This window comes from Thamnophis elegans, chromosome 11, assembly GCF_009769535.1.
Source record: "Thamnophis elegans isolate rThaEle1 chromosome 11, rThaEle1.pri, whole genome shotgun sequence".
NCBI classification, from domain to species: Eukaryota; Metazoa; Chordata; class Lepidosauria; order Squamata; family Colubridae; genus Thamnophis; species Thamnophis elegans.
In genome coordinates, this window is record NC_045551.1 from 18,377,591 (window position 1) to 18,391,919 (window position 14,329).

Below are 14,329 nucleotides of genomic sequence, written 5' to 3' on the forward strand. Positions count from 1 at the left end.
GGTTTTTAGTGTTATCCACTCCTTAATCCACATCAAGTTTGTTGCTTGGTAATATAACTCCCAATCAGGTAAGCCCAATCCTCCTCTAGTTGTAGCATCTTGTAACAATTTGAGTTTTATTCTTGCTTTTTTCCCTTGCGAAATAAACTTCAAAACTATTTTATTTAAATCTTGAAAAAAGTCCTTACCCAATCTGATTGGTATTGTCTAGAACAGGTATAAGATTTTAGGTAAAATGTTCATTTTAATTGTAGAGATTCTTCCTATCATTGATAGTTGTAGGTTTTCCCATTTCATAAAAAAATAAAAATAAAAATGGATATAATCAAACATAAAATGTATCTACTGGAAAAGGATGAACTGGCACAAAAAATTAGAGGCACTAAACAGAATTACTTTGAAAATGCAAATAAACCAGCAGATGGTTGGCATATAAACTGAAAAAAGAGAGAGAAGCAAAGAAAATATTCCAATTAAGAGATGATCAAGGACAAATTCAGTATGGAAATGCTGAGGAAAAAAAATACAAGACTACTATGCTAAGCTGTACGAAAAGAGAAAGTGGAAGAACGAGGAGTTAAAAAGTATTTACAGGATGCTAATCTTCCCCAGATATCAGACGAAACTAGAACAATGTTGGAAAGTAAAATAACAATGATGAAGCTAACAAAAGCACTTAAAAAAACAAAATAATGGAAAAGCCCCAGGTCCAGATGGACTACCAGTGGAATTCTACAAAACTTTTGAAGAAACCTTGTCTCTCCCACTCTTAGAAGTTATGAATGAAGTGATATCTGAGAGCAGAATACCCAAATCATGGTCAGAAGCATACATTGCATTGCTACCTAAAGAGGAGACTGATTTAACACAAACAAAAACTATAGACCAATTTCTTTATTAAACTCAGATTATAAGCTATTTGCATCTATATTAGCAGAGAGACTAAAAAATACTTAAATAGCTTTATCCACTCAGATCAAAATTGTTTTTTACCAAAGAGACAAATTAAAGAAATTGTCAGCAAAATGTTCCACAATTAAAGTTGATAATTATAATAAATTAGTAATACAAATAAAGAAAAAGTTAGAAAATTTGAAGAATATTCAGTTATCACTTATGGGACGTATAGCAACAATTAAAATGAATATCTTACCAAGAATCCTTTTCCTGTTGCAAACCGCTCCTATTAATCCAGGTAAAAAAATTCTTTCAAGAATTAAAGAAAATAACCATTAGATTCATTTGTCAGGGACGTAAACCGAGGATTAAACTAAAGTCAATGCAAGACAGCAAGGAGAGGGGAGGCTTAGCATTACCAAATTGGGATTTATACGCATCAGCAGTAACAATAACAATGGTGAAGGACTGGATAGCGCTAAAGAATAAAAGAATTCTGATCTTAGAAGGCCATGACCTGCAGGCAGGCTGGCATACTTTCCTATGGGATGACAAAAATAAAACGCGCAAATACTTTCAAAATCGTTTAATTAGAAGAGCCTTACTGCAACAATGGTTCAAAATCAAAAAAATCCACAATGTGAAAATCCCAAATTGGCTATCACCAACAGAAAGGACGACACACGCAAATTTTACAGATTGGAACAAAATCCTAAGACAAAATCCTAAGAGACTTAATTGACAGACAAGGAAATTTTAAAAAGAATTGAAAAATTGGCAGATCAGAATATGAAAGTTGATTGGCTAACTTACCTCCAAATTAAAACTAAATACAATAAAGATACTAAAATATATGGCACTGAAACAGAACCACACGAATTGGATAAAATTATTCAAAATCCAGACAGAAAGATAGGGAGAATATATAAATTCCTCCTGAAGTATCAAATGGAAGAGGAAATTGTAAAAGAACAAATGATAAAATGGGCTCAGAACTTTGGCTATAATATTGAATTAGACAAATGGGAAAAGTTTTGAGGAATAAATTTAAAAATGACACTATCAGTTCCATATAAGGAAAACCAGTACAAAATGCTTTACAGATGGCACCTGGCACCATCAAGGTTGGCTAACATCTCAACAAATACCCCCCCAAAATGCTGAAAATGTGATTCGGTACATGGAACATATTATCATTTATGGTGGACCTGTGAAGAGGCAAAAACATTCTGGAAAAGGATCAAAAATTGGCTGGAGGCAATAACAAGGTTGCTGCTGCTAAATGCCAGGTCTGTGATTCAGAAAGCTCCCCTCGTCCGGGACTTAATATTAGACGAGGGGGCAGACCTGGCATGTATTACTGAGACCTGTCTGGGCCATGAGGGAGGAGTCCCCCTCTCAGAAATGTGCCCAGAAGGGTTTCAGGTGCTGCACCAACCACGACATCAAAGAAGGGGTGGGGGAGTGGCAGTTGTCATCCGGAAATCATTAGCACCTCGTGGGATCCCTGCTCCGGAGACTGTCGGGTGTGAGTCCCTGCTGGTGAAGCTGGATCTTGGGGGTCAAGTGGCCTTGTTGTTAACGTACCTACCTCCCAGCTGCGTTGCAACAACCCTGCCTTCGCTCCTGGAGTCAGTAGCCAGTTTGGCGGTTGAGTTCCCCAGACTTATAGTACTGGGGGACTTTAACCTGCCATCTCTTGGCGAACGCTCTGATGGGGCGCAGGGGTTCATGGCTTTCATGACAGCCATGGACTTGACCCAGGTAATTCAAGGTCCGACTCATACAGCAGGACACACTCTTGGCCTTGTGTTTCTCTCGGGGCAGTGGAGATGTGATCTGGAATTGAAGGGCATAAAGACCTTGCCCTTGTCATGGTCAGATCACTTTCTATTAAGGCTTGATTTTCTGAAACTACTCCCCCACTGCAGGGAGGGGGAACCGATTAAATAGTTCCGCCCCAGGCGCCTGATGGATCTTTTGAGATTTCAGACAGAGCTTGGGGAATTACCTGACTACCTTGCCCACAGTCCGACGGAGTCCTTGGTCGCTGCTTGGAACAAGGCAAGAACTCCGGGAGATGAAGTGCCAAAAGAGACGCCTAGAGTGACGCTGGAGGGCCAGTAAATCCAAATCTGACTGAACACAATTAAGAACCTTTTTTAGGACTTATCTAGTGGCGATTCGGGCGGCTAAATGTACGCATTTCTCCGCTCTCATTGCGTCCTCAGAATCACGCCCGGCTGCCCTGTTTAGGATAACCCGCTCCCTCCTGAAAGGGAGGGATGCGGGCAAACCCTTGCAGGGAAGAGCCAAGGATTTGTTCAGTTTCTATCGGACAAAGTCGCTCAGATTCGGACGGACCTGGACTCCACTTGGACAGTACCTGCTGAGATGCCGAGAGTAGGCCTTGATCAGATTTCCTGGAGCGAGTTCCAGCTCGCTACTCCTGAGGAAGTGGACAAGGCCATGGGAGCTGTAAGTACCTCCACCTGTTTACTGGACCCGTGTCCCTCCTGGCTGGTTTTGACCAGGAGGGAGGTCACATGAGGCTGGCTCCAGAGAATTGTTAATACCTCTCTTCAGGAGGGATCTTTCCCACTCCCCTAAAGGACGCGGTGGTGAGACCCCTCCTTAAGAAGACTTCTATGGACCCAGCTATTCTTAACAACTATCGTCCAGTGTCCAACCTCCCCTTTGTTGGGAAGCTTGTTGAGAAGGTGGTGGCCTGTCAGCTCCGACGGACCTTGGATGAAGCTGATTATCTAGATCCCTTTCAGTCGGGTTTCAGGCCTGGTTACTCCACGGAAACTGCTTTGGTCCCGCTGACCGATGATCTCTGGCGGGCCAGGGATAGAGGACATTCCTCTATCCTGGTGCTTCTTGACGTCTCAGCGGCCTTCGATACCATCGACCATGGTATCCTTCTGCGACGACTGGGGGAGGTGGGAGTGGGAGGCACCATGTTACGGTGGTTCTCCTCTTACCTCTCAGATAGGTCGCAGTCGATGTTGGTTGGTGGACAGAGGTCGACCCCCTAGGCCCCTAAAATACGGGGTGCCACAGGGCTCGATCCTGTCCTCCATCCTATTTAACATCTACATGAAGTCGCTGGGTGAGATCATTCGTCGGCACGGGATCAAGTATCATCAATATGCGGACGATACCCAGTTGTAGCTGTCCGCCCCGTGCCAACTCAGCGAAGCGGTAGAAGTGATGTGCCAGTGCCTGGAGGCTGTTAGGGTCTGGATGGGAGTAAACAAGCTGGCACTCAATCCCGACAAGACCGAGTGGCTGTTGATGTTGCCCCCCAAGAACGGACCAGATATTCCATCTCTTAGCCTGGGGGGCGAAACCCTTCGCCCTGGATCCTCAGCTGACATTAGAATACCATCTGTCGGCTGTGACCAGGGGGGCTTTTGCCCAGGTTCGCCTGGTGCACCAGTTGCGGCCCTACCTGGACTGGGAGGCACTTCAAATGGTCACTCATGCTCTCGTCACTTCTAGGCGTGATTACTGTAATGCGCTTTACTTGGGGCTGCCCCTGAAGAGTGTTCGGAGACTACAATTGGTCCAGAATGCAGCCGCACAAGCGATATCGGTGTACCTAGGTACACCCATGTTACACCTATCCTCCACGATCTGCACTGGCTTCCCATCAGTCTCTGAATGCGCTTCAAGGTGTTGGTCGTTACCTTTAAAGCCCTACATGGCTTAGGACCTGGATACCTACGGGACCGCCTCCTGCCACATATCTCCCAACGACCTATAAGATCCCACAGATTGGGCCTCCTTCGAGTACCGTCGACTGGGCAATGCCGGTTGGCGACTACTTGGGGGAGGTCTTTCTCTGTAGCTGCTCCGGCCCTGTGGAATGATCTCCCCACAGAGATCCGGACCCTTCCCATTCTCTCGGCTTTCCACTAAAACCTGGCTGTTCCGGCAGGCCTGGGGCTGTTGACCCTAACCCAAAATATGGTCCAGCCCCACTTGGAATGGGGTGCATGGTGTATTTTTAAGTCTATTTTTTCTTTTTTTCTATGCCTTTTGATTTATTTGTATTGTGAGCCGCCCGGAGTCCTACGGGATTCGGTGGCATACAAGCGTTATTAAACTTTGAAACTAAACTTTGAACAAGGGTTAAAATAGATTGGAAACCTGAAGTTTCTCCATTAGGAATTATGTCGGTGAAATTCAAAAAAGAAATCCAATATTTAATACTACATATACTTCCAGCAGCAAGGATTGCTTTTGCCCAGGAATAGAAAAACAAACTAACCCCAAATGAAAATGAAATAATAAGAAAGATTATGGACTGTGCCGAAATGGATAAATTAATGAAAGAATTACAGGGAAAGGAAGAATCAGAATTCTACCAGATACGGGATAAATGGTATAGATGGATGGAGGAAAGAAACAAAAAGCAATGAAAGAATATAACAACACTCAAAAATAATAGTTATGAGTAAAAGTTATGAGCCGAGGTGGCGCAGTGGTTAGGGTGCAGTACTGCAGGCCACTTCAGTTGACTGTTATCTGCAGTTCAGCAGTTCAAATCTCACCGGCTAAGGTTGACTCAGCCTTCCATCCTTCCGAGGTGGGTGAAATGAGGACCCAGACTGTGGGGACAATATGCTGACTCTGTAAACCGCCTAGAGAGGGCTGAAAGCCCTATGAAGCGGTATATAAGTCTAACTGCTATTGCTACTGCTATTGCTAAAACAAGAGGGTCAAGATTGGTGAAATCAAATCAGGACGATAGCTGGCATATAGACTGTAGAACATAAGAGAAAAAAGGAAATGACATGAAACTATATGGGTTTGTGGAAATACCATACCCAAGAAAACATAAACTGGGATTTGAAAGAGACACCTATAACAATAGAAAAAGAAAGGGAAGAAGGAAGGAGAGGAGGAAGGAAGTAGAGAAGGGAGGGACAAAGGAAGGGAAAGGAGTGGAGGGTGGAAGGGAGAGAAAGAGAAGGAGAGATAGTAGGAAAGGAAGAGTGGAGGAGAGGTAAGGGAAGAAGAAAGAGGTAAGGAGAGATGGGTGGAAGGGAGAGAAAGAGAAGGAGAGGAGGGAGGAAGAGAAAGAAAGAGAAGGAGAGAGGGTAGGAAGGAGAAGAAAGAGGGTAGGAGTAGGGGAGAGGTAAGGGAAGGAAGAAGGGGAAGGAGAGGAGGAAGGAAGTAGAGAAGGAAGGGAGGGAGAAAAGAAAAGAAAGAGAAAATAAGGTGGTGTTACAACAGGTGCTAGGGATGGTAAACAAAGCAAACTATAACTTATAACCTTTTAAATGGAATAACAATAGTATAAGAATGGCGAAGAAAAAGAATAACTATGTGAATGTATACCTATAATTGTACATAAGAGAATAAATGACAGTAAGAATATAAAGCACAATAGAGGTAAACAATATTTGGTTATAAATAGCTAAGTATAAATAAATATAGAATTGTACATAAAAATGGATAACGAACACTAACTGCAAAGAAACCGATACGGAACTGCTGTATGATATACGATGGAACGTATTGTTTCTATATTGTTTTAAGTCATGTGTCTGTTTCTGTTGATGTGTTTATGTGCTTAAAATAAAAATTTATATTAAAAAAAAAATAAAGACAATATGAGAATGATTTTGAATACTTTGGAATACTATGAGGCTCATCCCGAAAAACAAATGGCCTTGATGTTTCTTGATGCACAGAAGGCTTTTGACAATGTGAATTGGCAATTTATGTTTCTACAATTGGAACAAATGAATTTTGGTAAGAAATTTATCCAAACCATATAAATGGTATATCATAAACAAATAGCAAAGATAATGGTAAATGGAGAATTGACAGATTCCATTGAAATAAAGAGAGGTACGAGACAAGGTTGCCCATTATCACCGTTACTTTTTGTCTTAACATTAGAAGTTTTAAATAGAAAGATTAGAGAAGAAGAAGAAATAAAAGGAATGAAAATTAAAAAAGAAGAATACAAGCTACAAGAGTTTGCAGATGATTTGGTTTTTATTCTTGAAGATCCACTAGAGACAGCACCCAAATTGTTAGAAAGAATAGAGGAATACGGAAAAGTAGCAGGTTTGAAAATAAATAAAGACAAAACAAAGATTTTGAGAAAGAACATACCATTAAGACAAAAAAGAGTTGTCAGAAGCTTTGCAGATTCAAATTACAAGCAAGGTTAAATATTTGGGGATATATTTATCATCTAGATGTAGTACTCTTAAGGAGGACAATTATACTAAACAAAAACAAATTGCGACTGACTGTTGTTAGTCTCCTTGTACTCTATAATTTATTTCTTTATAACCTTAATTAAAATCATTTTAATTATATAAATATATGTGCCTTTATTTATCAATTAAATTAATTTATCAAATTAAAAATGCAAGGATTTAAAACATTACAATTTTTTTCACAAAATTTGCATTTTGTTAAGCTTTAAATATCCAAATGCAGGTAGCCCTCGACGTATGACCATTGAGCCCAATCTTTCTGTTGTTAAGTGAGACATTTAAGTGAGTTTTGGGTTTTTTTACGAATTTTCTTTCCACAGTTGTTAAGTGAATCACTGCAGTGGATAAGTTAGTAACACAGTTGTTAAGGGAATCTGGCATCTCTTCTCAGAGGGTCATAAAAGGTGATCACATGACCTTGGGAGACAATGGTCATAAATATAAACCTGTTGATAAGCATCTGAATTTTGATCACATGACCATGGGAATACTACAAAGGTTATATGAAAAATGGTCATGTTGCTTTTTTCAGTGTCATTGTAACTTTGGTCACTAAATGAACTGTTGTAAGTTGAGGACTACATATATTGTTTTAAATTGTTAAAATCTGGGCAATCAACAACAAAAATCAATGCAATATAATTCATAAAAAAAGAATTGCAATTTCAGACTTTATTTATTTATGAAATTTATTGACCACCCATCTTACCTTAGGTAAATCTGGGTAGCTTACAATCATAAAAAATAAAAACTGTACAATTTAATTTCATGTTAAATGTAACATGTTGTGTAATATAAAATTTGGATATGATACAAACCAACACATCATATTTTTTGTTGTATAAGACGCTATCTCCCCCCCCAAAAAGGAGATGTAAATGTCTGTGCGTCTTATAGAGCGAATGTTGCCGAAGCCCTGCCTACTCGCCAGCCCTCACCCTTAGGCCTGTCTCCCAGCAATTTGCCTCCTTGCAGCAAACAGCCTGGTCAGCTTCAGCACACCCTGATTTAGCACGAGGAGCTGATTGGTGGTTGGATCTGCCTCCCGGAATACAGCCTATCAGCTTTTCCAGGCTGCATGGATCAGCACCTCCCATTGCCACCATCGCTCCCACCTATCACCTTCTCCATGTGCCCCATTTTCGGCCTCCGTGCATCCCATTTTTGGTCCATTCCAGTCAGGGATAGGCGGCAGTGGCAATCCCCACCCCTTGGAATGGGGCAAAAATGAGACATTCAAAGGCAAAAAATGGGGAACGCAGAGGCAAAAAATCGGATGCACACAGGCTGAAAATTGGGTGGTAGAGGCGACGGCGATGGGCGCTGTCAATCCCTGCAACCTGGAACAACTGATAGTGGTACTCCGGGAGGCAGAGACAACCGCCAATCAGCTGCTTGTGCTAAATCAAGCAATGCTGAAGCTAACCAGGCTGTTTGCTGCAAGGAGGCAAATTGCTGTGAGTAAAAAGCAGAGGCAGATTTTTTTTCTTGTTTTCTTCCCCAAAAGTTAGATACGTCTTATGGTCCGAAAAATATGATATATTGCTATAATCAAAAAATGGTTAACCCACTCCTTTCCCTTTCTTTCCCTCAGGCTTGCCCCACAGAAGCCTCCCCTATCCTATCCCCTTCTCTCCCTCATCCTTGCCCCAGAAATCTCTCCTATCCTATCCCTTTCCTCCCTCAGCATTGCCCCACAGAATCCTCCCCTATCCTATTCCCTTCTCTCCCTCAGTCTTGCCCCAGAGGCTTCTCCTATCCTATCCCCTTTCTCTCTCAGGCTTGCCCCACAGAAACCTTCCCTATATTATCTCCTTCCCTCCCTCAGCCTTCCCCACAGAATCTTCCCAGCTATCCTATCCCCTTATCTCCCTCCGGCTTGCCTCACAGAATCCTCCCCTATCCTATCTTATCCCCTTCTCCCACTCAGCCTTGCCCCACAGAAGCCTCCTCTATCCTATCCTATCTTCTTATCTCCCTCAGCCTTGCCCCTGAGGCTCCTCTCCCAACTCTCAGCCAGCACATTGGATGACTCATGTGCTGGTCATGCCCATATCCAAGTGGCAATTGGAACAGTTATTTTCAGGTTGGGAGGGAGGAGTAGAACGTCTAACTCCTTAGCATCATTAATTACTGTATAAGAAATACTAATGCTCTGAGGGTCATTTCAAAAAATCCTTTCTAAGTGAGCACCTAGAAGCCAAGAGGAACATACATGCCACATTTCAACTTTCTAGGCTTTACGGTTCTGGAGATTTCATGGTGTGAGTGGTTTTCGCTTTTACATAGAGAGATAAGAGATTTTTGAAGCCTGCCAGAATTCCTTTTAGATACAGATTTGTTTACATCTGGAGGGGAAAAAATCAGATCTCCAAAAATCAGAATACCTCCCTGTACAATATCAAAAAGTAATTGAAAAAGATCTTTTGTCAAGCTTTGTTGCCATTTCAGCATAAATAAAATGTTGTTTACCCAAATTTCAAATTTTGTTGCTTTTGTTGAATTAATTTGATAACATTCTCCATTATGCTACTCACCTGTGAGAAGGTTGATAATTTGTGATAAAATAGAGGATTAGTTGATTGTTATGAATAAGGGGCTTCCTTTGATTTTATTGTCTCTTCCTAGAGATATATGATGAAACCATAAAAAATCTATGAACTAAATTAGCTACTTACCAAAATAGTCTCTAGGCCGATAACCCTCAGTTTGGTAATAAAGTATCTGTAACATTCTACCCTTCTCCAAAAAATAATTATTTTCATCCATTAGTTTCATTAAGACTTAGAACATCAAGAAATTAGAGCTTGGCTAACAATAAGCTTCAGCAGTATGTGTTAATTTTACTAATATAGATGCAATTTTCTCTATTTTTCATAACACAGTTAATTAGAAATCGACTCTTAAAAAATTTTTTAAATATAAAAATTAAGCATACTCTTCACTTAGCTTCTTAAAGGAAACCTTGCCAAACTGTTAAATAACTGATAATTATAACATATTTCAAAAATCATGTATATTAAAATTCAGCTTACCAGCCATTTTTATTGACGTATGTTGCTAGGTAACCATGATTTTCCCAGTTATGAATAGTTTCTGTCATTCCCTCCTTTTGGAAGATGGATTGTAGACTTTTAAAAATGGCATTACAATCAGCTAGACAAAGAAAAAATGGGTTAATAAATACATAGAAATATTTAGTACGTTTTATCATGATATTCTTATCAGATTTATGAGCATAAAATGATCACTGTTCAATTTCTATACCATTTATCAAGTATTGGAAACCCAGTTGTTAAAATTCCTTATGTATCTTCTCTTAATAAATCTTGATGAAGACATTTTGTTTTCTGTGAAGGTTGCATACCTAACAACTTAACAGCATTTTTAGTAAAGATTTCTTTCCCAATTGTTTTAAAAACAGAACAGAATAGAATTCCTTATTGGCCAAGTGTGATTAGACACACAAGGAATTTGTCTCCAGTGCATTGTCTCTGAGGCCAGTGTGGGGCAATCATCACCACCTCTGCCCCCTCCCGCAGGATTTTCTGTATGACCTTGGGAATCAGGAGTAATGCTGAATAGACATAGAGGAATCACTGGGGCCATGGGCATCAGAGAGCATCCACCCCTTCCGCCCCCCCATGTCTGATACCTGAAATAAAACCTCGGGAGCTGGGTGTTGAGAGGGGTGGCGAATAGGTCGACCTCCGGGCATCGGAAGTGCCTTGCCACCTCCTCGAATATTGCCGGCTGCAGCCTCCACTCTGAATTGTCCACCTTGGTCTGGCTGAGCCAGTCGGCTCTGATGTTGTCCACCCCTGCTATATGTTCTGCAGTCAATGACAGAAGGTTCCTTTCGGCCTACTGCCCCAGTCATTTGGCCTCCTTCGTAAGGGCCTTCGATCTGGTCCCCCACTGTCTGTTTATATGAGCCTTAGTTGTGATGTTGTCTGTGAGGACTAAGATGTGGCTGCCCCTGACAAGGTGATGAAATTGACGGAGGGCCTGGCGGACCACCCTGAGCTCTAACCAGTTTATGTTGTGAGTCAGTTCCGCCTGGTTCCATTGTCCTTGCGCCATCTGAGCCCGCAGATGGGCGTGCCATCCGAACAGGCTTGTGTCCATTGTTACCGTCACCCATCTGGCGTTCTGAAGATCTCACCCTTGGAGATTGCCGGGGATGTCCACCAAATCAGTGAGCGGGATACTTCTGTGGGCAGAAGAACCTTGGTCTGGAAGCAGTTCATGTGCCTTTGCTGGAAAGGCAAAAGGAACCATTGGAGGTCTCTGGTGTGGAACTGAGCCCAAGGGACAATGCCAATGGCAGACACCATGGCGCCAAGCAGCTTGGACAGTGTGGCTAAGGATACCCTACACCCTCTGGCTACCTGAGCAGCTAGCTGCCTAAGAGAGAGTTGTCTTTCTGATGACAGAGAAAACGTGCCTGCCTCTGTATCTATCAGGGCTCCTAGGTGGACCAGATTAGTGGAGGGATGAAGGTGGCTTTTGGCCAGGTTTACCAAAAATCCGTGGTCTCTCAGGACTGCAATAGTAGTGTTTAGATCCTGTAGCGCACCCTTGAAGGAGGACAACTGCAACAGCAGGTCATCTAAATAACATTGAATTCGAACAGGAACCTGCCTCAGGTGAGCTGCCAATGCTGCCATTACCTTCGTGAAAACTTGAGGGGCGGACGACAACCCAAAAGGCAGGGCTCGATACTGGAAGTGGTGCCCTAAGTAGCAGAACCTGAGATGTTTACAGTGTTCCGGGACTATGAGTATATGCAGGTAGGCCTCTTTGAGGTCTATGGAGGTGAGAAAATCTCCCTGTCTAATCCCTTCCAGGATGAAATGCAGTGAATGCATCTTAAACCTCCGATAGCGGATGAAACGATTCAGGCGTTTCAAGTCAAGATTTGCTCTCCAGCAGCCAGAGGCCTTAGGAATTACAAAGAGAATAGAGTAATACCCCTGATCTTGCTGCTCTAGAGGCACTGGCTGGATGGCCCTGATGTCCAACAGGTGTTGGATGGCCTCCTGCATCAGCAATCTCCGGGTCGGGTTGCTTGAGACAGGGCAGCTCCGAAAGGAACTTGGGGGGTTGGAGTGGAACTCGAGTGAGAGACTATACCGAATGGTGTTCTGGACCTATTTGTTAGAGGAGGTTAAGTCCCAGCAGTCGGCGAAGTACGCAAAGCACCCCCCAATGGGAGGTGAGCTATGTCTAGATCTAGTTCTTGCAGAAGGAGCACCCACTGCCATCTACACCCCCTCGAAAGGGCCTCTTCTTCTGCCTGCCCCTCTGCTGTCTATCTGGGTACCTCTGCCTGGATGAAAAACCTCCCTGGTACTGCCTGGGGCCTGAGTACCCAAACTCCGACCCCTGGAAGGAATCCTGACCCTGGAAGGAGGACCCGAAATCCTGCCCCCGGGAGTTGGGGCATCTAGGGTATGGTGCCGCCCTGAAGGTGAACGGTGGGGAGCACCTTCCACTTCTCCTTGTTCTCTACCAGGAATGGATGGAGGGCTGCTCCAAAGAGGGATTCTCCCATTAAGGGGGCCGATGCCAGGCCCCATTTGTGGCGTACTTCCGCTTGCCACTGCTTCACTGCGAGATGCCACAGATGAGGCGATCGCCCTGGAGGCAAACCTGGCTGCAGCTAAAGTAGCATCTGAGGAGAATTGGATGGTGGCCACCAGCTTGTTGATGTCTTGGTGGGCACTGCCATCCAAAATGGGAATTTGCTGCTGGTCTTGCAGCCACAGCAGAGAAAACCAGTTGAAGAAGGACACGGTGGTGGCTGCTCTCACTGCCCAGGCCGCTGCTTGATGCGTTCTCTGTAAGGTGAGGTCATGCGGGGCCGTGACAAGCGCATCGATGGTGGATTGCGAAAGCACCTGGGCCATGCCCCTGTCCAAGTTGAAGAAGGTCTTGTCCATGGAAGTGGGCATGGGGCCTGCCGTGGGAGAGGCCCATTACCGCTTGATCATATCTAGGAAAGACTTGGGTGTGGACACTGTGTTTGCCTCGATGGCCTGCTCCTCGAAAATGTTTTCCGCTGAAAACCTCTGGGGTTGTACCGGTGTTTCTGTTGGCCTGTTGCCAAGCTTGGCAGATGTCTTGTCCTTGAACAGAAAGGATTTGTACAAAGAGGGCTGGAACAATCAGGAGAAGGTAGGTTTGGGAGGAGGCATGCCTTCGTCCTCAGAGAGTCTATCCTCTTTGATTTCGCCCTCTTCGGAATCCGAATCGCTGTCCTCCTGGGAGGAGGCAGGTGATTCTGGAAAATCTTTCTCCTGAGTCTCTAGCCCTTCCGAGACCGTAGGCATGGGGGCCGCCTGGGTCTGCATCTGTGGCTGTTGAAAGGTGGCTCCCATGCACTGCTGCAAGGCCCACATCGTAATATCCTGGAAGTTGGGTATTCCTGATGTGGATGGTATTCCCAGCCCTGTGCCAGCAGGTGTGGACGGGAAGGGCTGTGGCGAGGGTGTCGCTACTGTGGAGCGTGAGGGTGATTGCCATCTTTGTGCATCCCCCCCAGATGCCCGAAGTATCAAAGGGAATCCTCACCTGTGTGTGGGGGGGGTCCCCATCTGCAGTCCTGCCAGGAGAAAGAATCCCTGGAAATCCTTCTCCAGGTTCCTGGCCAGGGGTAGCCCTCTTGCTGCTGTCCTTGTGGCAAATGCGTCCAAGGCTCAGTGCCTCCACCTTTCATATTTGGAGCCAGGCTTTGGGGGCTTGTAGCTGTAGCCTGCCTCTTTGGCCCCCTTGGAGGAGACATGCTTTCTCTTTGCCTTTGCCATGCCTCCTCCTCTTCCCTTAGCAGCCTCTGTAGCAGTCTTTGACCTGTTTAGCTGCTCTGCTGCTCCTCTGCTCCTCCTGTGAGGCTGCTGGCTGCTGGGCTGAAGTCTTGAGTCTTGCCGATATCCTCTGTGCTGCTGGACGCCGACATCTTGGATCATGTGGTTTCAAAATGGCCTCTGGTTCCAAATTCAAAAAGTTCCTCTCCCTGGGAACACGTGGAAGCAGCTTGTGCCTTTAGGGCTGCCGCACGGCTTCCGCTGCTGCTGGAGAGCTCTCTCTCACTTCCTATGCTCTCTTCCAAGCTTTGCGAGCTACTGCAGGCCGCTATCTCTCTTCGGCACTCGCGGGCGTTCCGCTGTGTTTAAAAAGCCATG

The 14,329-nt window shown here is 44.2% G+C and overlaps 1 protein-coding gene across 2 annotated transcripts in view; it reads right to left on the reverse strand.

Annotated features, from left to right (window-relative positions):
- SMS (spermine synthase) overlaps positions 1–14,329 on the reverse strand; it is a 72,812-nt gene that overhangs the window by 38,696 nt on the left and 19,787 nt on the right. For both annotated transcript variants that reach the window (XM_032226504.1, XM_032226505.1), the window contains one exon: positions 10,181–10,301. In XM_032226504.1, the coding sequence (XP_032082395.1) occupies positions 10,181–10,301 (121 nt within the window). The remainder of the gene's footprint in view (positions 1–10,180; positions 10,302–14,329) is intronic.